At 50.7% G+C, this 27,896-nt stretch overlaps 2 protein-coding genes and 1 long non-coding RNA gene across 3 annotated transcripts in view; 1 reads left to right on the plus strand and 2 right to left on the minus strand.

The window, feature by feature from the left end:
- Nucleotides 1-224: 224 nt before the first annotated feature.
- Nucleotides 225-13,440, minus strand: UCP3 (uncoupling protein 3). The gene is made up of 7 exons (XM_080815486.1): nucleotides 13,323-13,440; nucleotides 7,550-7,786; nucleotides 6,854-7,064; nucleotides 6,384-6,584; nucleotides 5,086-5,187; nucleotides 4,350-4,530; nucleotides 225-1,840 (listed from the first exon to the last, which is right to left on the minus strand). Exons 2-7 carry the CDS (start codon nucleotides 7,673-7,675, stop codon nucleotides 1,726-1,728), a joined length of 936 nt encoding a protein of 311 aa, XP_080671612.1. The 5' UTR covers nucleotides 7,676-7,786; nucleotides 13,323-13,440; the 3' UTR covers nucleotides 225-1,725.
- On the plus strand, nucleotides 12,617-27,891 carry LOC308350327. Its single transcript, XR_013967515.1, has 4 exons — nucleotides 12,617-12,733; nucleotides 16,969-17,184; nucleotides 19,007-19,346; nucleotides 26,846-27,891. It is a non-coding gene; the product is annotated as an uncharacterized lncRNA (long non-coding RNA).
- Nucleotides 17,289-27,896, minus strand: part of C2CD3 (C2 domain containing 3 centriole elongation regulator) — a 142,723-nt gene continuing 132,115 nt past the window's right edge. Inside the window, exon 33 of the mRNA XM_080815490.1 lies at nucleotides 17,289-18,103. Within this exon, the coding sequence (XP_080671616.1) occupies nucleotides 17,963-18,103 (141 nt within the window). The 3' untranslated portion in view covers nucleotides 17,289-17,962. The remainder of the gene's footprint in view (nucleotides 18,104-27,896) is intronic.

Raw genomic sequence — 27,896 nt, forward strand, 5'->3', positions numbered from 1 at the left:
CACTCAGCTGGGAGTCTGCTTGAGGATTCCATCTCTCCCTCCGCCCGGCCCCCTCTCCCTGCTCATGCTCTCTCTCTTTCTGAAATAAATATATAAATTTTTAAAAAATATATATTGTTGAGTAGTAACTCACGGAAGACATAGTTCCTGGCCCTAGGAATTTGCAAACTGAGACCAGGAGTTTAAGAATGATTTGTACATGCCAGTCAAGTCAAAAGAAAGAGAAAATTTTAAACATGGGTTTTATTTGAAAATCAAACCAGATCTTTTTTTTTTTTTTGCTTTTATTTGAACTTTCCAGTTTATATATGTTGATAATCTCAAATTATAATTTAAATTTAGGAAAATGTTAAGGGTGAGTGGACATTTAGTTTTCCCCTCCTGGGATGCAGCAGTGTCAGAGTGGGGAGGGAGAGATGATGCTGCTGAGCACTTCTGCAAAGGTGGGGGATTGTTATTTCTACTTCTCTGCTAGGACAGTGAGGTATTAGGATTCCTGGTGGTTAGGTTTCTGGTAAGATGAGGGGAGGGGACATTTGAACCCAGTACTGTTATTAATGTCACAAAGGCCCAGCGCTGGCAAACAGGAAACCTGGTGAGAAAGGGACATTCTGTCCAAGAAAGAGAAGGCAAAAAAGACATAGCTGTTCTCATTCCCACACCCTTTACTGAATTATAATAATTTCCCAAAGAACTCTGAACCCTGCTACTTTAGGCTGTCAGCCTCACATCTACCTCTTTTTCCCTAAGCCCGGCACCCTTCAGGGGTCTTACAGTCCTGCTGGGAAGCCAGGGCTGCGTGGGAGTGGGCCTTCCGTGAGTGCACACCATTCTGTCACCCCTGGCCCCCCAGCCCCTGGCTCCTTTGGTCTAACCTCTAGACAACCTTTCAACCTTCCCTGGCAGTTCTTTACTGTCCTGAGAATATCTTTCCCAAGAACTTGTAAATATCAGAGCTTCCGCTTTTATAAAGTGCTTTCATGTCCACCCTGTCACCTGATCCTCATGACATCCCTGGTGAGAGAGGAGGGAAGGGCTTATTACTCCCATTTTACAGGAAAGAAGATGATGTCTGCCCTCTTGATTCTGCAGTGTCATCAGGGAGCAGTTACGAATCTCAGCCTCATGCTGGCCCAGCAGTGTTCTTTTGGCACAGGTTCCAGGTTTTCTCATTCTCTCTTTCTTTTTTTTTTTTGGTCTCCTATTTTCTAGAATCCCAGTGGCTTCTAAGTGGCAGGCGCATTACACATATGGCTGATGATCCACGGTTAACCAAAGGCCGCACGCAGTCACAGCTGTGTTGTTTCGGCAGCGTCCCTCCACACTCCTTAGCTGATTCCCAGGTGTCCTGTGCCACTGCTGTCTCACGCTTGCAGTCTTTACTGTTTACAATTCATCATCTCATTAGTTTGTTTGTTTTTTTTTTTTTTTACAGAACATAGGTTTGCAGACTTTTGTTTTATCCAAATGGATGTTTTGGTTTATTTTCTCTTGCCTAAATGTTAGGCATCCAACATCATGGGTCCCCCAAATTAATATAATTTAATTTCCATCTTGTCCGTACAAAACAAATGTGTTCTTAAGACAAAGCACTGAGGACCAGAATCCTTTCTCTGCTTCTATTTCTTGACTCAGCAGCAAGTAAACAGTTGTGTAAACATGTGTGGGTTTGTGTGGGACCCACTGGTTCTTGTTCCAATTAAGTACCACGTGGCCCTGCTTTATTCAGAATGGAGATTCCCGTAGCATCTGGACTTTCATCAAGGCCCGTTTCAGCTGCTCATAGGTCACGAACATCACCACATTCCAGGTTCCCAAACGCAAAAACGATGGTGTAAATCTGATGAGAGAACAACCAGAACATCAGGTGGAGTGGACTAAGAACCCCACGTGGATCTCCGGTGCTCCCCGCATTCACGGCGTTAGTGCCAAAGGACCTAGGACTCTGTTAGTTACAAACATTCTTTGAGTCTGTTCAGGCTGTTTCTCCTCTGCTGAAGGAATTTAGGCAGAAGCGGGAGTCAAGAAAGGAAAGAAAACACATTTTGAACCAGGTTCTGTGTTAGGCAGTTAATTCCCATAAGTCTATAAGGAAGCTATGATGGTTGCCACGTTTCTTTTTTAGAAACTGAGGCCCAGGCGTGCCTGGGTGGCTCAGTCGGTTAAGCGTTTGACTCTTGGTTTTGGCTCCAGTCTTGGTCCCAGGGTTGTGGGATGGAGCCCCTTGTCAGGCTCCGTGGTCAGTGGGGAGTCTGCTCGGGATTCTCTCTCTCCCCCTCTCTCTCTACCCCTACCCCACGCTTGTGTGTGTGTGCTCTCTCTCCCTCCCAAATAAGTAAATTAAAAAAAAAAAAAAAAGGAACTGAAGCCCAGGGCAGTTAAGGAGCTCAACTAAAACTATCTGACTCCACCCTGCTGCTGGGTATTTCTGGAATCATTTACATGCTGAGGGGCCATCCCTGCAGAGGCCCTAGCAGGGCACCTAGAAGCTGGCACACCAGAGGGTGAAGACTGGGTGACACCAGCTTTAGCTAATCTCCAGAGAGTCTGCCTGACCTGTGATAACACAGCTGGGAGCCAGTCCCCACCTCAGCTTCACAGACTCGGGGAGGAGCCTGGGACCTGACCTGCTCCCTCTTCAGCCTCTCTGTCTGCTAATCCCCTCCTGGTCCTATTCTCTCCTGCCAGACTTGCTTCCTGTGCCCTTGTCTGAGCTGCTCCTTTTGCCTGGGAATGTCCCCTACTCTCCTCCTTGCCTGGCTGGTTGCTCTTGACTCTGCAGGACTAGGCTTGGGCCCCACAGACTCATACCAATGTCTCTCCAGATGCCTCAGCCTAGCCTCCCCAGGGAGAATAGCACTGGGGCAATGAAGGTGAACTCGAGTCTGATCTGGGCTCAGACCCTAGCTCTGCCAGTTTCTAGCTTCATGACCTAGGACAGGTTACTTAATCTTTCTAAGGCTCAGTGTCCTCATCTGTAAAGTGAGGAACATAACAGCATTTACCTCATATAGTTGTTGTGAAGGACTAAATGAGTTAATGCACAGCATATAGTGCAGGGCCCATTCTCCGTAAATGCTCCATTAATGTCGCCTGTGTCTGCTGCTCTTTGAGGCAAGCACAGGGCCTGGTACACAGGAGATGCTCAGTAAATTGTTTTCCAAGTGAAAGAATAAACAGACAGGCGGCGGCTGCTGCTGATTGTAATGAGAGAAGCACTTACAGGGAAAGAACAGCCTGGCAACTGAAGGAGCTTTATATGTCACTTACTGGGTTGAGGACCTGATTGCATGTTGGGTCCAATCTAAAACTATCTGCTGAAGGCATCAGTGGTGGGAGGTGTGAGGGCCAAGCCAAGAGCCTGGCAATAGGACAGATGACAACGCAGGGGGTGGCATCTGATGATCTGGCTTAGAGCCATGGCTCTGACATTGTAAGTCTGGGATCTTGGGTAAGTCACTTGACCTTCCTGAGTCTCCATTTCTTCCTCAGTAAATGTGGAGAAGACCATCCAGTTCGGGGGTTGTTGAAATAATCTGTGTAAAGTGCTTTGTGTAAGGTCTTGTACTTAGTGCCTTAGCGGTCATGGTGGTTGTTCATAACCTACATTATCGAGCGCTGGCTTTTGGCGAGGGACGTAAAAGATGGATAAGCCTCCAGTTCTGGCTTCGAGGAGCTTGTGACCCAGCATGGGGGATATTTTAACCTACAAATCCTATAACACAAGGTGGGAGGTGGTAAGTACCCTAAACAGTGGAATCAAGGACGTATTGGTGAAGTTCACAGGGAGGAAGAAAGATTCCTAGTGGAGAATACTGGGGAGGAGGTGGCCTTTGAACTAGTTCTAACGCATGTGCATGAGGCAGGAAAGGCATTCCATTAAGAAGGAATGGTAAAGGCAGACCCAGAAGCAAGAAAATGTGACGTGTGCTGGGCATTTTGGCCACCATCAGTGCTGATCCACAGTCATGACAGTGGGCTGGAGACAAGTCTCAGGACGACCGACCACCTTTCCTTCCTCCTTTGCCCTGTGAGTTTGGGGATAGACAGCACTTTGACCTATGCCTAGAATTCTTTTTCTCAGGTAAGCCTCCCCTGACTCTCCAGATCAGATTTGGTCCACTTTTTTTTTTTTTTTTTTAAACGTCTGTAGTTCTTTCTATTTGTCCTTTGTGGTGTTTACATCTGTGCTGTTCACCACCACGTCCCCAGGTGGACCCATGGTAGGCACATTATACATGGAGGAAGGAAAGAAAGAAGAACGGAAGGAAGGAACAAAGGAAAGAAAGGAAGGAAACAAGCCCAGGTTCTCTGGGAGGGGGGGCTGGAGGCAGGAGGGGGAGACTCACCCCTTATAGAAGGCCGTGGGGCCCTCGTGGGCCACCATCTTCAGCATACAGTCCAGGGGGCTGCGGTATTGGCCTGGGGGCGAGTTCATGTACCGGGTCTTCACCACGTCCACTGGGGAGGCCACCACTGTGGCACAGAAGCCGGCTCCAAAGGCAGAGATGAAGTGGCAGGGGAAGTTGTCTGCAGCGGGGAAGGGAGGAGCGAGTATGCAGCTGTGAGAAGGCAAAGCGCTGCCTTTCTGTTCCGCGTGCGTCCTCATTTGTCCTTCACTAAACTGGAAACTCCTGAGTGTAAGGACAGTGCTTTCTAAAGCTCTCACAGGACTCCCAAAATAGAACAGGGCTGTCCCACTGCTGGACGGCTGTGCAGTCCAGCGATCCCATTAGAGGAAAACGAAGTCCGAGAAGGCGACCCTTGCTTCAAGGTGCACGGTGGGAAGTGCTGGGCTGGAACCCAGGGCTCTGGCCTCCCTGTCCAGGCTTCTTTCCCACTCATCACAATGATGGCGGGGCATTTTTTTTAAAGCTCTAATAGGCATTATTAAGTGATTCAGGAATTGGGCAGCACCCCATCTAGCAAGTTGAGAGGCACTCCTATACTGGGCATTTTTACTGGGCACTGCTCCCCTCTCTGCTCCTTTTTACACCCAGTCGCCTCTGAGTGGTACCCACTCTGTGGAATTCCAGGTTCCCTCCCTGCTGTGGGAGGGCAGCTCCCTGGAGCCCAGGGCCTCACCCGTGAGCAGGCGATAGTCTAGCAGCTTCTCCTTGATGATGTCATAGGTCACCATCTCAGCACAGTTGACGATGGCGTTCCTTGTGATGTTGGGGAAAGTTCCTGTGAAGGATGGGGTGGGGGCTGATGAGTGAAAACTAGACGCAGACTCCCTGGTTGCAAAGTCACAGGCTCTGGTTTGGGGGCAGAATGCTTCATTCCAGGGGTCTCAGAGGAGCCCGCCTCATTTGAGCGGATTCCACACTTTCCTCTCTGGGGCTAACTCTTAGGTTATCCGTGTCCACCTCAGAGACAGGAAACAGAGAGGCCCTCTTATGTTTGTCTGAGCCACACTTTGGAGAATAATCTGTAATATCTATCAAAATTAAAATATGCCTCCCTGAGACCTGGCTAAAGTCAGGCAAGGAAGCCTTTCTTCATTCCAAGAGCTCCAAGGCTCTTGGAGCAGTGACAGGAAGTAGCCCTGGGAGGCCCTAGGAGAGCATCATGACCCAGCCACTGTTATCACAGATGAGGGCTGGGCTTCAGGAGAGCGCAGAGCAAATCAGGCTGTGACCCAGGGGTCCTGTGCTTAACCTTCACTGGGTCACTGTCTCTTCTGCAAGGATTGGTGTGATCCTTGGTCCACATGTGGGAGAGATTCCAGCATTTGTCAAGGTGGCCTCCACGGGGACACATAGGGACCCCGGAAGCCTTACTCTTGAGGAAACCCCCTCTTCATTGAATCTCCTTGCACCCAACAACTCACAGCTGCCTCCTCCACTGGCCTCTGTTTCTTCTCCACGTCCTGTAGTCCTACGGTCCTATGTCCTATAGTCATCACCCCTGAGAGAACTTTGCTGGGGAAGCCCTCCCCTTCCATCTCCACACATCTAGAGCCCACTGAGCCTTGAGGCCCAGCTTCCGTGTCACCTTCCCCCCCGCCCCACCTGGAGTCTGCACGGCCTCTCTTGCCTCTGGCTGTGTACCTCTGTGCAACCCTTGCACGTCCTATCCTGTGGAATGGCTGCTCCTTGACATGTCTCATCCCTCTCCGTCTGTGAGAGCCATGAGGGTAGGGAAGGTATCTTCCATTCCTTTCTGTCTCCCTCATAGCAACCTCCACATGCTGAAGGGTTGCCAAATTGAACTGAACTCAGGCACTGTGGCAGGTCAGTGTGATAGTTTTGGTTGGGATGTTCTTGCAGAATCACTGGAATATACCATGCTGGGAGTTCCCTCCTTGCTCGGTTCTCCACTCTAACTCAGGGTAAGGCATGCTCTGCCCCCGGCCCTTTGAGCCCGGAGTCCGGACCTACCTTTCCATAGGCCCCTGACTCCTTCCTCCCTGGCGATGGTCCTGTAGGCGTCCATTGTCCCACTGTATTTCCTGTTGCTCCCGGCCCCAAGGTGTATGCTGGCCTGAAACCGGACCTTCACCACATCTGTGGGCTGGGCACATGACACCGCCATGGCCCCGGTGGTGCAGCCTGCCAAAATCCGGGTAGTGATGCTCGAGTCTGGAGAGGAGGAGAGAGAGGGGGTCAGCGTTCGGCCAGCCAGTGCTCCTCCGGGCTGGACGCTCTTCTCTGTGGGGCTGCCCCTGCCTGACGCCTGCCTCTTCTCCCAGGCTCGGGGTCCCGACCGCGGCTCTGTCTCCTCCTGACTGTCACTGGCCTTCAGCGGCCCAGCCCCGCCTCTGAGTCCACACCACCTGAATCTCTGACTCGCTAGCCTAGAGTCCGCTTCTGCCTACCCCCTCCGTGTCTCTGGGATGCTGGGCACTCACGGTCGGATCCCTTGGGGGTATAGAACTGCTTGACAGAGTCGTAGAGGCCGATGCGGATGGAGGCGAAGCTCATCTGGCGCTGCAGGCCGGCGACCAGCCCGTTGTAGGGACTGCGGGGGCCCTCGGTACGCACCATGGTCAGGATGGTGCCCAGCACGCCGCGGTACTGGGGTCTCTGGGCTGCCTGGGTCGCCTGCTTCTCCCCCTGGATCTGAGGAACGGCCCAGCAGAGGGTGAGGAGCTGGGAGCGGGGCGGAGGGGGCTGTGTGCAGAGGGGCCTGCCCGGGGCTGGTTCTCGAGCGCAAGCACGATTGGAGCCGTCACATCCCAGTGAAAACAAGGTGTGTGCCCCCAGCGCATCGTTCCTAAATTGTTACCCGTGGTGTGGTGCTCAGCCCTCAGAGCACTTGGAGGGCAGATTGTTTTCCCCACAACAAGTGGTCAGTGGTTTGCCCAAGGTCACACAGTTACTTTTCCTTCACACTCCATGGTTTACAAAGTCGGGTGAGGCCAGGAAGGGCCCAATGACCTAAGATTTGTCTCAGACGATGGTGGCGCAGGGTTGTAAGCAGTGGAGTGAGTGGCCTGCGCAGGGTTCTGTGAGGACGAGCAGGCTGGCACACGCTAGAGGTGCTGGAATGGAGAACTCAGTCCTGCCTTTGATCTGAGCCATGACCCTTGCCAAAAAGTACTTACCTGCAGGCGAACCTTGGCTGTGTCCAGTGGAAAGGTGAGGAGATCAGCAAAACAGGCTGCTGTGCCTGCCCCCAGGAATTTCACAGCTGTGGTGGGAGGCACCTCTGAAGGCTTTAGTCCAACCATGGTCCCAGAAGGTTCTGCCTGGTCCCTCCAGGGCCCAGGAGAGAGAAGAGAGGAGAGAGGTCCAAGGAGAGAGGCCGCTTTGCAGTCCTGAGCTTTAGTGCAGGGAGGAGGCTGCCAGAGACAGGCCAGAGAAGGCAGATGGAACTTGGGCCACCCAGACCTGTCCCCAGGCTCCTTTCAGCACTGGGAGAAGCTTTAGTTAGAGAAAAGCTTGGGCTTTGCTATGTTCAGCTGTCTGGATTTGGCTTAAAAGGATAGCTCACTTTCCCATTCTGTTTCTCTTGTGGCCCTCCCCTACCCCCTCCTTTTTCCACTGATCGGGTGGGTCTTCATCCTTTAGAGGAGGAAACTGAGGCCCAGGCAGGGACCAGACCTCATTCTGACTCCATCCTACAACCGTGTTCTCCTCCCACACCAAGCTGGTCCCTGGAGTGTACAGGGAGCCGACCAAGTCTGTCCACTGCAGGTCTTTCTTCCCCAAATCAACAATATGATTGTGCCTCATGACTCACCTAAACTGTTGTTTATCTTGGATGAAAGCTTGTTTTTTTGCAAGGCTGCCGGAGTATACTCTTATTATACTTAAAGTGAAATCGTTTCCAGCCTGTGATTCCTCCTCTGTCACTAAAGATCGTTAATCTAGGACTAGAGGTGTTTCCTCCCAAAGCTGTGGGATTCTTGGGGCTGATGTTCTGCTTTGGAGGAGGGAGAGAGCCTGGTCCTGGGCTCCTCTGCTGCTCCGCCTCCCAGGGCTCCCAGGGAGATGGGGCTACAATGCATCCTGCTGCTGATGTTGGGGACAGTGGCAGCTGCTCTGCCTGGCTCAGGACAGGCCCTTTCCCCTCACACCTTTGAGGACATCCCTTCTCAGCTGAAGAGAACGGGCTTCTCAGACAGAGGAGGATCCATCTTGGGTCAAGAGAATGTGCCTCCTCTCCCTGTGTGCACTTGGGCCTGCACCTGTCCCACTCCTGGCTGAGCAGGGGCATGAGCATATCCGAAGGTCCTGGCTTAGCTGTGGTTACCTTGGGAAGCTGGCACGCCTGTCACAGGCAGCCCTGCATTCTTATCACCTGAACTTCTGGGCATCTGGTTTTTGGTGCTGGTGCCATTTCTTAGCAGGTCACACCCCCTGGCACCCATTTCACACATACCCTTAGTATGCTGGGATCCTGGATTCTTCAGTGTCCTCACCCCCTAGAGTAAGGGCCAATGCCACAAAGTTGTGAGGCAGGCACAGTGTTTGTCTCTTTCCTTCTGGGGCAATAAAAGCTCTGGTCCTGGGTGAGGAGACCTGAGCTCCTGCTGAGTCTTCATGGCTTACTAATGCTGGTGGAACCTTGGGTGTGTCATTTAACTTCTCTTGGGCAAATGAGAAAAATATATTACCTGCTCACCAATGATAAATTGGATGCCAAAAGATAAGAGTGACCACCTAAGTCTTCTTTCAGTACTGCCATCCAGAACTCCGGTTCTCTCTGTGCTGTCTCCTCAACCTACATGGCACCTACACTCTTATGCTTGCTGCCACCTTTCCCTAACCAAGCCTGTTCTTAAGAAGAAACTGATGTTCTAATTCATGCTAAAGTGTAAGTGATTATCTTAATGATCAGGTATTTCTTGACCACTACAGTAGGTACTAGGGAAGGACAGATACAGAATGAAGCAGGTTTGGCCCTGGCCTTCAAGGAGCTTGCTGATAGGTGTTGAATTAGCTAGGGAATTAGAGAGGTGGGATGGAGGAGGAAGGTCTGAGGTTGGAACTCACCAGCCACTGGATCCCAGTCTGGAAGCCTGGGTCATAGTGTGGTAGGACAACTCTTAAATCATGCCCGGAGGAAAGGGATGCTTTTATTATTTATTTATTTATTTTAAAATATTTTAATTTATTTATTAGAGAGAGAGAAGGAGCAGGAGGGAGCATTTATTCAGAAAAAGTCCAACGTCCTTGCCATGGCTGGTGGACTCCATAAGACCCATGTCATGCTAGGTTCTGTGCTTGTCATTCCAGGAAATCTGGGGATGAGCAAAAACAGTCTGTGTGACTTGCCTACAAGGAGCTCTCAAGAAGTCTCATGGGGTCATCAGACACACCCACAAATAACTAGTGCAAGATGGGTTGGACCAATGTCCAGAGGGGAGGGAAGCCCCAAGAAGTGACTCAAAGGAGGGGGAGACCCTCTCTCTTGTTTGTGAGATGGGATGAGAATCGTTTCACGGTGGAGGGTGGGAGGAGGGTCACAGAGGTTAGGCTTTGAAAAGCGGCCAAGATTTCGGCAGCTGAAGCAGGAAGGGTGTTTTGGAAATGGGGAAGGGCATGAGCTCGTGTGAGAGTCCAGGGCATGGATTCAGGTAGGAGGAGAAAATGATGACCTGGCTGTGAGGCCCTTGCAGTAGAGTTTTACACACAATCCCATTGAGTTCTCACACCTTTCCTGAGAGGTAGCTGCTCCTTTCCCCTACTTTTGGGTGTGCAAATCAGGGCTTCGAGACATGAGCTTGCTGAGTGTTACCAACCTGTGGTATCAGAGCCTGGTGCATTCTGCTGTACTTAAGGCTCAAAGCAGTCTTGGATGGAAGGCAGGGCAGCATTTAAACCCATTTTACAGATGAGAAAAAGAGGTTTGAGGTGGAGAGAGACTGATTTAAAGACACAGAACCTCAGCTAAATTCTTCTGGTGGCAATCACCCATCGGGACTCCGGTGGGTGTGGTAGTCTGGATTTCCAGACCTTGTCTTTTTTATTCAGGGCATTCAGATCCCTTTGCAGTTAATGGATTATATGCAAAGCCATCTAGAGAATCAAGTGCTAAGCATACAGACCAAAGGCTGGGTGGGCATCATTGCCCAGGTTGGCCGATGAAGAAAATGGCCTGAGAGGCTGAGACCTGTGCATGCCACACAGTCAGGTCTCAGGCTCCCTCTGCAGTGTTCCGCCCATAGCCTGTCTTCCTGCTTTTCTCTACTGCCTCCCTGAGGGTCCAAGAAAGATCTGGCTCCTCGGGGTGGTGGTGTGGAGGCCCTGATGCCCACGGACCTGAGCCTGGCAGAGGGGACAGACTGCAGCATCCTAGGGGAACACCGTCCTCCACTTGCCTCCTTTCCATTTCCCTTTGCCTTCAGAAGACCAGCAGCTGCCAGGAGGGCTCAGTTCCCAGCAAGGAGGCTCTGTCTGGGGCATGTGCAGGTGAATGCGTGAGCAGCTGCCTCTCTTGTTCCCGGCCCTGGCATTTCCCCAGCCGTTCCCCTTCACTGACGAGAGTTGGACTGCTCGGAGCCCTAGCATCAGGAAGCTGAGTGTCTGACTCTCAGAGCTAGGGAGGCCCTTGGGGGTCGCATTCTCTACTGTCTCTTACTGTTGTAAGAGTGTAGGAGTGTCCTTTCTTTGAAGCCTTTGGTAGCCACTCAGATTCTAACAGAAGAATCCTATAAGTTAGGGGGGCGCTTGGGTGGCTCAGTGGATTAAAGCCTCTGCCTTCGGCTCAGGTCATGATCTCAGGGTCCTGGGATCGAGCCCCTCATTGGGCTCTCTGCTCGGCAGGGAGCCTGCTTCCCTTCCTCTTTCTCTGCCTGCCTCTCTGCCTGCTTGTGATCTCTGTCAAATAAATAAATAAAATATTAAAAAAAAAGAAGAAGAATCCTATAAGTTAGTTAGGTATTTTTATTCTACTTGCAGAGTTACAAACTGAGGCCAAGACAGGTGAAATGACCTGTCAGAGATCACACAGTGGGCGGAAGTGGGATTCCCACCAGGGCTATGTGACTCCGAGGCATTCTCTTGTCTCAGCCCCTGGTGGAGAGTATTTGTGCTGTACCTGGACCCACAGGGAACACTTCATGGGTTTTGTCTCATGGGCTGGATCTCCTGGGGGAAGCCTGTTTTCCCCTGGCCTGGGGGTTGGGTGGGAGGATTGGGGGAGGCTGAACTGTCAAACTCCTTTGGCCCGGCCTCTGGTCCCACAGCTTCTTGTTGATTAGCTCAGTAGCTGTAGTTGTTTCCCCCCTAGATAGGGAACCCCAAAGGCTGGGATGGGGTCTACTTATCCTGCTTCTCTGTGTAGCCTGGTACCGGGATGGCCCAGGGCCAGAGGGGCCCAGGGAGGACCAGTTGACCAAGGAACCCCACTTGCTGAAGTAGAGAAATGGGAAATGAAATCAGAGAAGCCACAGTGATCTTTCGTGGAGGGATCTGGAATGCCAGGGCTGTATTGAATCTAGCAGAGAATGGGGAGTGGTTGGTGGTTCTCAAGTAGAGGAATGACATCATCAGGCCAGTGTTCAGAGTATGCGGGTGCAAATGTCAAAGCTAAACTGGAAGGGGAGAGGCCAGTGAGGAAGTTGTTGGAATGGTACCGCCAGAGCTGTTGGAGCCACGCAGCAGCCACGCGTGAAGCCGCAGCCTATTCTGGACGCAGCCCTGAGCCATGGGAGGCAGAATGGATAGGCAGGGACTCAAGTTAAAAGCCCTACCTTGTTGGGGGGTGGGTGCGCTAGAACTTTCATTAGTCAAGTTGTGGTGGAGAGGGAGGCCACAATGGTAGACTCAGGAGCTGCCCTGAGGCCACCGTTTCCCACTTCCCTTCCCCCTTGACTCCAGCATCCTGAATTGATACTTGAGGAAATCAAGCAGCCGCGGAATTTTATCAGTGGCAAAGGGGAAGTTGAGAGCAGGACTCTTCTCTCCGTAGCTCTGCTGGGGCACTTGAGGCACAGGATGTTCCAGTAACCCTAACCCTAATGTCTGCCCAGTGCTTCTTGCATGAGGCATGGTGCCAAGGACTTTATAGGTATTGACTAATTCAGTTCCTTTATAAGGCTATATGGTAGTTGTCACAAAGATTCCCACTTCATAAACAAGGGACCTCAGGCTGTGAGGGCTTCAGCTAGTCATAAGACAGACGGAAGGGATGGGGCTGGGACTGGAGCCCAGGTCAGTGTGACACTGCGCCCATGCCACTGGCCGGAGCCTCACTCTTCAGGGAGAGCTCAGGATCCCTGGAACTGCTTGTTTACGGAGTGGATTCTCAGAGGCCCTCAGCGCCGGAGATCCTGATTCAGGTCTGGGCTGGGGCTGGGGAATCTGTTCTCCATGGCAGCTCAGAAGCAGGGATCAGACAACCTCATTCTGAGATGCCCCGCCTGATCTCACCCTCCTGGCAAAGCCTGCACAGCATATCCCCGCTGAGGAAGCTGCTTGAGTAGAGTTGTGTGGGCTTGTAAACCTCCCTCTCTGTGAGGCCAGAGGTGCATGCACCATCTCTACTCAGGAAAGGGGTCCCCAGGACCCTCATGGGGAAAGGGTTTAATGCTCTGGAAGAATTCTGGAGATTCTGTGCCAGACTAAGGAGAAAGCCACTCTTGTCTATGGAGATTTGCAAAATCAGAGCAGAGGCAGCCTGCAGCAAAAGGGGACAGTGAGTTGTGGGTGAGTGACACAGATGTTGGGGTCGAGCGTCTGGCCAGCCACGGTGCCCCTGCATTAGGGTTGCAGTTACCCTCTCTTAACTCGGTGGGGGAGGAACGAAATCTACCAGCTCTGTAGTGATCCCAGGCTAGTGATCTCCGTTCACTCCGGGCTGCTCTCTGTAAGCTGCCGCAAAGGGCAGAGCATGGAGGAGGAAGGGGGTGGTGGAGAATGGGGTCTTACCTGTGAGTCCAGCCAGGGCAGGGGAAGCACAGGGCCTCCTTAAGGCTCCTTAGGGCTCCATCCCAGGAGGGGGCAGCAGGGATCTAGTTGCCCCCTTACCATTCACTGTTGTCTCTCTGCCTCTGGCTTGGCACCTATCTTTATACGCTCCAGCTGGCTTGAAACCTTACCCTACAGAAGCTTAGTTGACAGCCTGATCACTTGACAAGAGGCAGCTGGCTGGTGAGTGGCAGGGAGGTGAGGGGAAAGGTCAGAGTTCCAGATCTGGTTTAGTTCCTCTGACTTAGGGTTCTTTAAAATAGCTCCTTCCAGCTGCTGAAAGAGCTACCTCAGGTAATGAGGGCACATATGGGCACAGGGGTTGGACCTGTCACCTTTGAGAATTCAAAGGTCAACGCCACACACAGGATAGGCTGGGCAGGGCTGTCCTAACATTAACAATGATAGTAACGGTCATTTCTTGGTGCCTACTATGTGCCAGATACCTTAGAGACATTATTTCTATTTTTCACAACCCTATGAGATGAGTAGTATTAGGATTCTGTTTTATTTGTTTGTTTGTTTTTAAATATTTTATTTGAGAGAGAAAGAAAGCGAGCATGAGCAGGGGGGACGGGCTGATGGGAGCTGGATATGGGGCTCCATCCTGGAAACCTGAGATCATGACATGAGCTGAGGGCAGGCACTTAACTGACTGAGCCACGCAGGTGCCCAGGATTCTGTTTTTTTAAATGATAGCTTTACTGAGATATAATTCACATACCATATAGTCCACCTATTTAATGGATATAATTCAACCATCATCACAATTTTTTTAATTTTTTAAAAGATTTTATTTATATGTATTTGTCAGAGAGAGAGAGCACACAAGCAGGCAGAGTGGCAGGCAGAGGCAGAGAGAGAAGCAGGCTCCCTGTTGAGCAGGGAGCCCGATGTGGGACTCGATCCCAAGATCCTGAGATCATGACCCGAGCCGAAGGCAGCAGCTTAACTGACTGAGCCACCCAGGCATCCCATCATCACAATTTAAAAATATTTTCACCACTCCCCACATGCCCCCCCAAGTCCCTGTGTACATCAATAATCACCTTCTTTTTCCCTTACACTCAGCCCCAAGCAATCACTAATCTACTTTCTGTCTCTATAGATTTCTTTTTTTAAAAGATCTTATTTATTTGAGGGAGTGAGAACAAGAGAGAGCAAGAGTGGGCTGAGGGGCAGAGGGAAAAGCATGACTCCGGAATTATGACCTGAGCCAAAGGCAGATGCTTAACTGATGAGCCGCCCAGGTGTCCCTATCTCTATGGATTTCTGAACCTTTCATATGAATAAAATCCTATTGTATGTGACTGGCTTTTCTCAGTTAGCATAGTACATTCAAGATGTGTCCATGCTATAGCATGTATCGGTACCTCATTCCTTTTCTCGCTGAGCATCTAACATTTGTAATGCTTCCTTTACAGAGGAGAAAACGGTGTCAGGGAGGGACAAGGACTAACCCCAGTCACACTGCTAGTATATGGTGTTGCCCAACCCCCAGTCCTTAAATTATAATATTTTTATAAATTAATAATTATAATTCTGGGTCTCTCTGCTGTGACCATTACCATCTCACACACGACACCGAAGGGAGCCAAAGGGAGCGGGCAGAGGTGTGTGGAGCACGGCAGGGAGGGCTCCTAGCCGCTGCTACTATTGTAGGCTCCATCAGTACGCACTGAGGGGCACATCTGAACACTGAGGTGGGGCACATCTGAACCTGGGACACAGGTGACACAGGAAAGAGGAAATAGGGACAGGAGAAGAGAGGGGAATTCCGGGGTGAGAAGGGAGTTAACTGGGTAGGGCAGAGGAGTAGGCAGAACCCATTTCTGGACTTGGGCACAGAGCCATGGCTACAGGGCAAGTGGTCACAAGTCTAGACATTCAAGTGCAAAGCCAGGGCTCTGTCCTCTCCCTTGGAGCAGGCCCTGCCTTAACATCAGTAGCACAGGCAGTTCCCTTCATAAGGGAAGGGGCTGCTAGGACCGCTGAGGCTGGGCTCAGGAAATAGGTTCTGGCTCCAGCTGGAAATGCTGGCCTGGAGGTGGAGGGTAGATTGCAGTGGGTACAGGGGAAGGGATAAACAGCAGGCGCTCAAATAAGGAGGCCGTGGGCCCTGGAGTCCCGAGGGAGGACTCAGCTTACATTGGCCTGGGAGGCTTCTTGAGGGCAGGGCCAGGTGTGTCTGCTGTGGCTCCCTGTCCCCAGAATCCAACAGGAAAAGGTTGGTGGCAAGGGCTGGGAGCAGCCAGCATCTGGTGATCAGAAACATCCGTTTTCAGGTCTCTGCAGAGGCAGTGCCTGAAAGGAAGTGAGGGAGATGATGGCTCATTGTCAAATATGTACCTCATGCCCTTAAGCCAGGCTGCATGGCTCGCAAGGCATTTCACCTCTGAGCTGTCACCGGGAAAGAGATCCAACTTTCAGGGAGAGGATACTGGTAAATAACACACTCTTTTTAAGTGGAGGTGATGGTTTACAGACCCTTAGGGTGCCCTTATTGTTTTGGGGGGTTGCCCTGAGCCTGGGTAGGAAAAACCGCCTGGGTAGGAGCAGCCTGTGTCCTGCTGTGGCCTTATCCCAATTTGACCCAATCAGGTTATTTACAGAAGCTGGAGCAGGATTTGGAAGGAATATTCTTCACCTGAGGCTTAACCCCTCAGGCCTGGGCCCCCAGCTGCCCATCTGTAGGTTCTATGTGGCCTTAAGGCAGGTGGAGCCCTTGCCTTGAAAGCTCCTACTGTCAACCTGAGATGAGGGGGAGGGGGTGAGCCGGCAGGCTGAAGGCGGGGGGGCCGAGATGAACAAAAAGGGAACAGCCTGGTGGGAGGGCACTTCACTGATGGGGGGCACCCTGTTCCTCTTCGGGGTTTGTGCATCACCCTACACCCTCAGCCGCGTCCTGCCTGTCTCAGAGCTGTTGGGGTGCTTGCCTATCTGCCGGTTAGCTCGGGAGCTCCGGGGGTGGGGGGATGGGAGGAGCTGACATTTCCTCAGCTTCCACCAAGTGCCAAGTGCAGGCGAAGCACTTTCACAAATGTCATCTTGTTTAGTCTTCACAACAACCCCCTGAAGCGTTATTATCTCCGCTTTGCAGATGAGGCAACAGCGGCTCAGATGGAAGGACAGTCAAGCTGGAGGGGACTTATGAGGGAAGTGGCAGTGTCAAGACATGTCTCTTCCCTGTCCCTAGCAGCAGGTGCCCTGAGTGCTCTCCTGGTTTTTTCTCTGGGCTCATCCTCTGACTTTTCTGGGAAGCCTGCCCTGGTTGCTCCAGCCCACATGGTTTTTCTCCATCAATTTCCCCAATTCAGACCACTCACTGGCTACTCCCTGTGTGCAGAACCCTTGTGACACCTCTGGAAATGTTGTTATGTGGTGATTCCTTTCCTAGCTACATAAACAGAAGCAAATGACTTGACTTTGGTGAGTTTCAGTAACTATAAAATGGGTATCATGACCTGTAGGTTATAGAGTTGTTATGAGGACTAAGCAAAATGGCCTGTGCGTGGGGAGGAAAGCGGGGCCCTCCATGCTAGTTCTCCTCCAACCTTCTCTCCCAGCCACTCTGCACATCTTTGTGCTTTTCTTATCTTCCCCACAGGCCCTGTCTATAGGAGCTGCTCCAATGTTTGGAGTTTGACAGTCTTAACCCAGAGCAATTCATCCTAGAGAGATCAGGGATTCTGAGCAGACCTGTTCCAGGAGACTCCTCCACTTTGTTGCCGGATTGGAGGCACAAGCAAAGGAATAACGGAGTGTCCTCCCAATCTGATCTCTCACCGTGAAGTCTTGTGGTGACCCTGGCCCCTGGTTCAAGGTGAGCTTGAGGGACTGTATGGTTTTCAAGCTTCCTTTGGCTGTTAGAGCACAAATGGATTCCTAACACCACAGTCCAGTGGCCAACCCAGGAAACACCTGTGTACAGAATACAAATACCAATATGATTTTATTCAAACACAGGCAGGAACAAGGACCTTCAGAGCTGGGTAAAAACAATAAGTTAAAAGCATGGTTAGAATTTCTGATAATCAGACAAAAGTCCAAAGGAGGTGATTTCCCCCCCTCCTTTTCTATTGATTAATTCAACACAGCATAAAAATAATTTATATCTATAAAATACCCTTATTTCTAAGCAAATCAGCTGGCCCAAGGACTTCCTCAGCTATGCACAACACACACAATCTCCACCCCCACCTCTACCCCACCCAAACTTTAAGTCAAAAATGGCCCATGATATTGAGGCAGAAGGTGGGCTCATGTCAGCAGTAGGCTATCAAGGACACTGGAAGGAGTTTCTCAGCTGAGAGATGCCTGCTTGGGTCCCTTGGTCAAAAGATGGGTGGTTCCACTTGGGTAACTGGAGTCCATTTTGTTTAGAAGGAAGAAGCTGAAATCCTAGCAGGTGGACTTTGGACTGGTTTGGGACATTCCTCCAGGCTACGCTGGATGGGGTCCCAAGGCACCCATGGACTAGGCTGGTGGTAGTTTCAGGGCTCTCATGGCCTTGAAGGAAGCAGACCTTGTGTCTCATGTGAGCCGGACAAGGCCAAAGGAAGGTGGGCAGGCAGATCCTTCCCTTTGTCTTTCAGTCTGTATTAGTCTTTCTGGGAGTACTGGGAAGAAAATATCCGTGCGATCCTGCGAGTTTCTTCCTCAGGCAAGTTGGGAGGCAGCGAGTTGGGTCTAGGACGACAAGGCCTTCTGGGCAAGACTCTGCTGGAGGCCTCACTCTTGTCCTGAAAGAAGAAGAAGTCAGCTAGGTGAGGATATGGCACCTCCAAGAAATGACTTTGGTTCCTCTTGTATCTTGGTTCTCTGGCTAATATTGATACAGAGCTAACTGGTTTACAAAGCACTTTATGTATCTAATCTTGTTCAACCCTCATCTCAACCCCACGGGTGGGCACATTGTTCCTAGGTCATGGACAGGAAACTAGAGTTCAGGTTTAAATAAACTCAAGGTCCCACAGCTTGGCGTGGCAGAGCCGGGATGTGAACCCTAGCTGAGACTGTATGCCTGTGGAGGAGGAGTCCCCTCCGGGACAGGATTAAAGCCTCATCCCTTCTCTTGCTGCATGAATATGGATAAGTCATTTGTCCTCTGAGTTGTAACTATTCTACTTGTCACCATGGGAATATATCCAACTGCCAGGGAGGAGATGTTGGTGAATACTACACTCTCAGTATGGCCCCTGGGAGTTCTGAGAGCTGGCAGGTGACATGAACCACATCCCGACACTGCCCTCCTACCAAAGCTTTCCCTGCCTCAGGCTGACGGGGTATCACTAGTTCCCCTTTAAGGTCCTAGTGTACATTTGGGTTATGTGATGGTGGTCTTCTGGACTCCTATATGACTCACTTTTTTTTTTTTTTAATTTTTTTTTTTTTTAAGATTTTATTTATTTGCCTGAGAAAGAGAGAGAGTACACACAAGCAGGCAGAGAGGCAGGCAGAGGCAGCGAGAGAAGCAGGCTCCCTGCTGAGCAAGGAGCCCGATGCGGGACTCGATCCCAGGACCCTGGGATCATGACCTGAGCCGAAGGCAGCGGCTTAACCAACTGAGCCACCCAGGCGTCCCTATATGACTCACTCTTTTGCTCATTCAACTGCTCCCCACTCCACTTTATTTTCTGTACCAGGTTCCTGCCCTGAAGGAGCTCAAAGCTATACAGAAAAGCCAACCCAGGCAGCCAGTTGACAGGAAGAGGCAGCGCTAAAAGGAGATGGGAGTCGCCACCACAGGTGAACTTGGGTGACCTCAACAGCATGCAGCCTGCCCTATGGATGGGTCTCTCTTCTCTGTCTCCAAATCCATGTGCCGAGGTCTTCACAAGCTGATGGAAGCATAGGCAGCTCACTGCACCACTCCCCAGGCACCAAGAATCAGTTTGGTGGAGACCCCAGAGATCTGAAACTACCTCCATGCCCCTTGCGATTCTGCAAATGGGAAACTGAGGCCCAGCGAGAGTTGCTTCTGGGGTCAGTAACATTTAGTAATCCCCTTCCTTCACTTAACCTTTTTTTTTTTTTAAAGATTTTATTTACTTATTTGACAGACAGAGATCACAAGTAGGCGGCGAGGCAGGCAGAGAGAGAGAGGAAGGGAAGCAGGCTTCCTGCTGAGCAGAGAACCCGATGCGGGGCTCGATCCCAGGACGCTGGGATCATGACCTGAGCCGAAGGCAGCGGCTTTAACCCACTGAGCCACCCAGGCGCCCTCACTTAACCTTTTTAATGCCTACTGTGAGGAGACAGAAATGAACAGAACCCAGTTCTTTTTCTTTTTTATTTTAAATATTATATTTATTTATTTGAGAGAGAGCATGAGTGGGGGGCGGGCAGAGGAGAGGGAGAAGCAAACTCCCGCTGAGCAGGGAGCCCAATGCGTGGGCTCGATCCCAGGACCCTGAGATCATGACCTGAGTCAAAGGTAGATACTTAACTGAGCCACCCAGGTGCCCTCAGAACCCAGTTCTTGACTTCCATGGCACCGAGAGGACAGAGTGATCTACTAAAAAAATTAGAACAGCAGTCAGAATGTGATAAGAGGAGTGGAAGCCAGGCAGCCTTGAGGACTACCTGCCAATCTGGAATTCCAAATGCTAAAGGAGTCCACAGAACCTGAGCAAACTCTCAGCACTGATAGCCCACAGTTAGGGTTGCCTGAGAACCCACAGCTCCATGTCTTCTAGGGAGGCCTAGGCTAAAAGGAAAAAAGGAATACTACTCTTTGCTCATGATTGGAGTTCTTCCTTCCAAAATATGAGAGGTGCTGTATAATGCCTCAGGCCAGGGTAGACCAGTTGCCCAGCCCCTGGCTGTTGCCCTCCTCCTCTACACTGGATGGGTGCTCCTGCAGGACACGGACTGAGTCTGATGCTTATGACTCCAACTGCGCCAGGTCCAAGACAGGAGGTTGGTAACTGCTAGACCAGTAATGGGTGGGACCAAGCCCTGGTGACCAGAGGCTGAAATTGGGTCGGGAGGAGACTGCCTCTTACAAAAAACATCTTATTCATTCATTCTAGAACCAGTGGTTGTTGGCCTACCATGTGCCAGGCCTTTGGTTAGGTCAAATCCTCTCAGGTGCTTGGAAGCACATTAAGTCCTCATATACCCCTCTGTACTCCCAAGATCTAAGACTGTTGTCTTGTGAGCTATTTGGGATTTAGAGGTAACGATGAATCCCCTTCTAGTGCCCTGGCTCCACTGCAGACAGATCTTCTGGGTCACCAGCTGTACCTTACCTTTCCATTTCCTTCTCTGCTACAGTGAAAGGGGACAGAGATGTTTGTTTTAAAAGCTAAATGGGAAAATAGGCCTAAGAGCATAGTCCCCTATCTCAAATCCTAAACCAAGCTTCTGTGTCCTCATCTGCCAGAAGAGAAGCACTGTTTTCAAGAAGTTCTGGTAGGTCTTATTTTCCATCACTGGAAGGGTCAGTTGGGTACTTCAGTTTATGAAATGACCATTAAAGAGCTTTGTTAGTGACTCATCAAGCCTTTCAGGAGCCTAAGATCAATTCAACCCAATCAATTTTTTAAAAATAAATTTATTAAGCGTTTTTTTTTTTTTTTTAAAGAGAGAGCATGCACATGCATGATTTGGGGGGGGGAGGGGCAGTGGGAAAGGGAGAAGCAGGGTCCCCTGCTGAGCGGGGAGCCCAATGTAGGGCTCCATTCTAGGACCCTGGGATTATGACCTGAGCTGAAAGCAGATGCTTAACCGACTGAGTTATTCAGGCGCCCCTCAACCCGATCAATTTTTAAGGACAATAAGTAGCCATGGTTTCTGTCCCCACAGGGCTGCTCAGGCTAGAGGGGAGAAGACAGATGCCAACCCACCCAACAATCACAGAGATGAAGCTTAGAACTCGGAAGCATGGAGAAGGGAGCAATTCATGACAGCCAGGATGGGCAGGGGAGGCTTCACACAGAGGTGAGATCCTAGATGGGCAGAGTGGCAGCCGAACTGGAGGTGGAATGAGGTCATTTCACTGGGGGAACAGCATGAGCACAGGCCCACACCTGACTGGCTGGGCCAACATCTGCCCTGGAGCTGAATCAAGTGTGGCTTGTTCAACTGACTTCCCAGCATTCACACCCGCACCGGCAACCCAGGAGGCTTTATCTGTATGGCCCAGGCCCAGGGACAGGGGTTGGCTCTGTGTACTAGGCAGGGCAGGGGTGTGGAAGGACAGAGAACACAGAATCAGCAGCATTTGGCTTTTGTTGACCTCAGTAGGGTCTAAAAAACATCTTGACTGGGAGTAAAGGTTCTTCCTTCATCAGTTATTACTCTAAAACACACAACTATGGAGGGGCTGGGCAGAGGTGAAATTGCTCAGAACAAGGACACCCCTCCATGTTCTGACTGCTCCTCCGAAATCTTCGCATGCTCCTGCTGGAGCCCTGGGGGCCCAAGCCCGGAGCAGGGCCCCTCGCTCAGTAGAGATGCCTGCCTTCCACCCACTTGGCTGGCTGCCTTCCCCTAGGCTGGGATTAGGACTTGTTGGGGCTAGAGAGTAGCAGATTCAGCTGCCACAGCTAGGAGCAGGGCAGAAATGGGGACAAGATACACAGACCAGAGTCCTAGCCCTGAGAGACAAATCCTAAATTTGAGCCCCCAGCCCAACTGCAGCATGGCTGGGCTCCATGAGCAGATGATGGGAGAGGAGGTGCTCTGTCACTCAGGAATGGCTTCCAGCTGGTGGATCCTTCTTTGGCCAGGTCCCTGTGACATAGTATCTTCTCCAAAACCTCCCTCAGGAAGGCCCAGCCCTCTTCTTTGGGCTGAAATGTGGTCTGGTCCAAGCCACTATATTCTAGGTTCTCTCCACTCTAGTCCCCCAGTGGATCCTCTTAAACAGATCACCTGCTGCCAGGAAGGTGGTGGGTGCAGGTCTCCCCACTCACCCCTGCTTCAGGGTGCTCCTGGGACTCTCAAAAGGGAGGCAGTGGGGTAGAGTGGAAGGAAAATGGTCTGTGGCCAAACTCAACTATCCACTTGCTTGATGCCAAGAAGACACACTCTTTCTCTGGGTCTCAGTATCTTTGTTACCAAAGGGAACTAAGAACTTCTGTTTGGCCTTCTAATCCAGGTCTACTATGAAGGTGAAATGAAATTCAGATGTGACCAAGGGTCTGGTCAGGTACATCTTGTAAAATGCCTGCTACAGAGAGGACTTGCTGTTCTCAGACCTCACCCTGGGCAGAGCAGAAGTAAGGTACTGTACCTCCCCAAGGCATGCCCCCAGGCCTGGCCAAGCTCTCCCTACTCTACTGCCCTCTGCCCAGTGAACCTCTGGACCCGGCATCAGGGCTGAAGTTTTGTTCTTTTCCAGAGCGGTTCCCTTAAGTAACATAAACACAGACTTAGTTGCTGGAAACAAAACTTTTGCAAGAGCTGAAAACTGAAAGTAAACAGCTCCCTGATTCTGGCTGGCTAGGTAGGCTTGCCAACGGATTGCTGCCTCAGAGACAGCTCGGTACAGCTGCCTGCCTTCCTCAACTTTCACCCCCTTGGCTGGCTGCCTTCCCCTGGGGAGGCTCCCAGAGTCCTCTCCAAAGGCTGGAATTAGGACTTCCTTGGGCTAAAGAAGAGTTTGCAGATTCAGCAGCTACAGCTAAGAGCAGGGGGAATGTGGGGACAAGACACAGACCAGGGGCCTAGCCCTGAGAGGCCAATCCTACACCTGATCACTCAGCTCAAGTGCAGTGTGGCTGGGCTCCCTACTCTGAGCTCACCCTCTGCTCCTGCAGTAGAGCCCTGGTCATGTGGTTCTCACCACCTACATGCTCCCTCCATTCCTCACCACACCCACTTCCTTCCCTATCCTTCCTCTGAGGAGCCTTCCCTGACAACAGGCCCATTCTATAGGGACTAGAGCCACTCCCTCACCCTGGGCCTCAGTCTCCCCATCTATAGAATGAAGAGGCCGGACTAAATCAAGACCCTTTGACCCTCTGAACTCACACCCTGCTAAGGAGAGGGGTTGAAAGTCCAGACTCCTGAGAGGGAAGGGTTAAAGTGTCACTCCTGGAAGAGGTCCTCGCTCCTCCCAGACTCTGGCTTCAGAGTAGCTCAGGCAACTTGAGCCCTGTGCCTGCCCAAAGGTCCTGTGGGCCCTTTCCCTTGAGGTGCCTGCCAAGTTGCATTCTGGGTCAGGGTGGGCACCAGCCAATTCTGGCTGTTTCCCCTGACTTCTGTACACCCTTGGCAAGGGAGCTCATCTCCCAAAAGCTCTTTGTGCACTTTATCAAAAACCCTTGGACCTTTAGGATTCTTCTTGGCACTCTGCAGAGAGCTGGGGACTTGGTGGCTCAAAGAAGTGAGGCAGTACATTAAAAGGGACATCTCAGCCATCAGGCTTAGACCACAGGCTGAAGAGAGAGGATACTGGGCTCAGGAAGTTCCCTTGGGCCCCAGCTGACCTGATCTGACGGTTTTATGGAAGCTAGGTTTCTCTACCAGAACTGTGCATCTCTTAGATGCCTCTAGGCCTGAGGACGGGAAACCAAGAGACAGAAAAATTCTTTGAACTCCTGTGAGGAGAGAGGCAAACTTAAAGACTTAAGACTCATATACAGGCAGACCAGAGACTTCTGAGGCTAGGGATCTGTTACCCTCAGGGGTGGTGTATCACCCTAGGCCTCTAACTCAGGATCTGAATAGAGAAAACAGTCTACCGCTATAGCTTGAAAACTGCTTCCATACTTCAGGGCTGCTCTGTGGGGCTTAACTTCCCAGCTCCCCAGGTCCTGGTGCTAAGCTTTTGATCACGCCCCTATCCCTTAGCGTTTCATTGTACCAGTTCCCCCCAAAATGGAACAATAAATAAGAAGGGAGACATCTCAATAGTAATGATGATAAAAATAATAATAGCTAACACTCATACAGTTCTCTCTCTCTCTCAGAAAGATTTATTTAGGGCGCCTGGGTGGCTCAGTGGGTTAAGCCTCTGCCTTCAGCTCAGGTCATGATCTCAGGGTCCTGGGATGGAGTCCCGCATCGGGCTCTCTGCTCGGCAGGGAGCCTGCTTCCCCCTCTCTCTCTGCCTACATCTCTGTCTACTTGTGATTGCTTTCTCTCTCTCAAATACATAAATAAAATCTTAAAAAAAGAAAAAAAAGATTTATTTACTCCTCAGGAACAACAGCACCTGGCCCCATGCCTGTGGTTTGTCTGGGAAATTGTTCCCGCTTTGTGGAGAGCCTGGCCTTGGCAGGAGGGCACAAAACAAGACAAGGCCCATCTCACAATAAAGAAGTGCCGTGCAGGCAGGCAGGGAGGCCAAAACTCAGATGACAGGTTGCTTTTGCTCTTTGCTTCTGATTCCTATCCCAACCTGACTGTTCTGGTCGAGTTCAATCCCTCCCTACCTTTGACCTCCTTTCTAGTGTACACTGCTTGGACCTCTGAGTTGCCAAATTCTGCTGATTCCCTGAGAGGTTTCTTTTCTCTAGAATCACAGCTTATAAAGCCTTTCCTTTATTTCTAAATTCTACTCAAGCCACTGTTGTGGCTCTGTCTTCTTTTCCCTAAATTCATTCTTTTTTGTCTTGTTTTCCGTGTTATTGTAGGCTAAAATCACTTGGGAAAGCTAGTGAGTGGTTTGGAGGCCAGTACCCCTAGGAATCAAGCTCCCTGCAGACACAGTCTATAGTACCAGGTCCAGCCCTTTAAGCATGACAGGTACTTGATAGGAGCTAGAGGACTGAGATATAAAGCTGGCTCCCCTGGGGAACTGTGAGCTCCTGAGGCAAGGGGCCTTCTATCCTCTCTGAACCTAGCTCAGGACTATGACTTTAATTTGCCAGAAGATGTATGTGTCAAGTTTGAGGCCGAAATTACCTTCCTACGCTCTGGCCTACGTGTCATCAGGCCCAGTTCTGGCCCTCCTAGTCACTAATGAGAAGTTACTGGAGGGTTTCAAGGAGAGAAGTCACAGGATTTACTCAATATCTTAAAAGGTTAACAGATGCTGTATGGGGAATGGGTTGCCAGGGGCAAGGGCAGAAGCAGAAAGGCAAGCGAGATTTCTGCAATAATCTAGGCAAGAGGTGACGGTGGTTTAGACCGTGGTGGTAATGGCTGGTGTGGTGATAAATTAGATCTGGATGTATTTTAAAGACAGAGCTGCCAGAATTTCTTGGTGGATTGGAAATAGAGGTGTCAGGGGGGATTCTAAGGGTTTTGGTCTAAACCACAGAACTAGAAGGATAGGGTGTCTGTTAACTGAGATGGGGAAGACTGAGGAACAGCTTTGAGGAATAAAATCTGGAGTGAGTGTTAATTTGAAGTATCTGTTAAATACCTAAGTGGAGCTGTTGGGTAGGCAGCTGGCCACAGGAGCCTAGAGTTTACAAAAGTCTGAGTGAAGATAACAGTTAGCAGTGGTCAGCACATAGAAAGGATTTAAAGCTCTGAAATCAGATGGGGTCATCTGGAAAACAAATGTAAATGGAGCAGTCTAGACTCTGCCTGGGGTTACTCCTTTGCTAACAAGTAGGGGAAATAAGGAGGAACCAGCAAAGGCGGCTGAGCGGGAACAGCCATGAGGGAGGTGGAGAACTGAGAGGAACTGATGCCTTAGAAACAAGTGAAGAAAGTGTTTAAAGGAGAGAGAGAGAGAGAGATCAACTATGTCACACACTGCTGAGAGGGCAAATAAACGGGGCACTCAGATTTGATATGTGGATTAGGAATATGGGTTTTTATTTTTTAAGATTTATTTATTTATTTGACAGATGACAAGTAGGCAGAAAGGCAGGCGGGGCGGTGCGGGGGTGGGGGTGGGGAAGCAGGCTCACCTCTGAGCAGAGAGTCCGACATGGGGCTCGATCCCAGGACCCTGAGATCATGACCCGAGCTGAAGGCAGAGGCTCAACCCACTGAGCCACCCAGGCACCCCAGGAATATGGGTTTTTAAATTATAAAAAGGTTTTTTGCTTTTTGGCAACCCTGAAGAGTCCGCCTCCCTTCCAGCTGTGGGAAAGCGTGGACATGATTGAGACTCTTTAGGAGTCATGAGGGAGATGATGAAGACAGATAACAGGATGGTGGGAAGTGAGTACACGTAGAAGATATTTAGTGGGCTGAATTAACAGACCCTGGTAACAGAAGAGCTCTGGGGTGTGGGGGGTAAAGGGGCAAGAGGGGGAAAGAGGACACCTAGCTTCTGGCAGAAGGGCTGTGCAAAGGGAGGTGCCAAGCTCAAGTTTTGGACACAGTGCACTGTTTGTGACACATCAAGGAAAAGATGGCTAGGATGGGGCTGGATGCAAGTGTGTCTGCAGCATGGGAGAGAAGTCTAGACAAAGATAAGGATTTGACGGTCATCAAACTGTAAATAACTTAAATACTTGAAGTGGTTGAGATTTCCCCAAAGAAACAGCTGCAAGAGCAGAAGACAGAAACCTGGGGGAAAAACAACATGTGAAATGCTGCTGTCTCATCTTCTCTTTCCTCCCCTTTAGGGAAGTTGATAAAACTAATTTACCCACAAGCAGCAAAGCAAACAGAATCAGACGTAACTTTCAATAAAACCAGGAAGCTATCCCCACAAAGAGGTCCTTGATCATGGGAGGTAAGAGAAAGCAGAGGCAGCAGAATTGACTGATGCACAAGTACTACGACACTGCTGCTGGCTGGCGTGCAGCAGTCCTGCTCAACGGCCACCCACCTCCTCCTCTCCTTCTGAAAGCAGCAACAGCCAGAAAGGAGGCAGCCACGAGAAGCAGAGCTAAGGGTCGGCCTCTGTTCCCTATCTCTGTGGCACTTGGTATTCTACAACCTCTCTGTGAGGCCCGATAATCCCATCTGACAAGTGAGGAAACAGACTCAGCAAGATCAGACTTGACTAATGTCAGAGACCTGTATCCACTACACCATTGGGGAAGGGGTGGAAAAAACCCTGTTTCACAAAAGCTGGAAGTGGAGACTGCCTGAGAGGTTTCTGGGCTCTAGGGCATCATTTCGATGTGAAGTGAAGGCTCAGGCTTTCCCTTAGAGCCTGTGGTGAGGCCAGAACAGTTGAGCCAGCACTTGCAGAGTCTCTCCTCCTGCAGGGACGGGTTGCTTGCCTGGCCCTGAAGCAGGTTAGCTACAGCGCAGCAGTCCTAGGACACTGGTTGAGAAGAGCCCAGCAGCCTCTCAAAATGCTCCCCTTCAACCTTCAGGGCCAAGGCTAGCCTTAGGAGGAGGCAGAACAGATGACGTTCTCAAATGAGGGTATAGGACAGGGTTGCTACCCTTCTGTCCCTAACTCTCACTTTTACTGTTGACAAGGCCTGAGACATTACAAAAAATAGAAGACAAGAAGAGACAAGAAGAGAAAATAGATGGGCACCTGGGTGGCTCAGTTGGTTAAGCATCTGCCTTTGGCTGGGATCATGATCCCAGTGTCCTGGGATCGAGACCCATGTTGGGCTCCTTGCTTGGCAGGGAGCCTGCTTCTCTTTCTGCCTCTGCCTGCTGCTCCCCCTGCTTGTGCTTTCTCTCTCGGTCAAATAAATAAAATCTTAAAAA

This window comes from Martes martes (genome assembly GCF_963455335.1).
Source record: "Martes martes genome assembly, chromosome: 10".
NCBI classification, from domain to species: Eukaryota; Metazoa; Chordata; class Mammalia; order Carnivora; family Mustelidae; genus Martes; species Martes martes.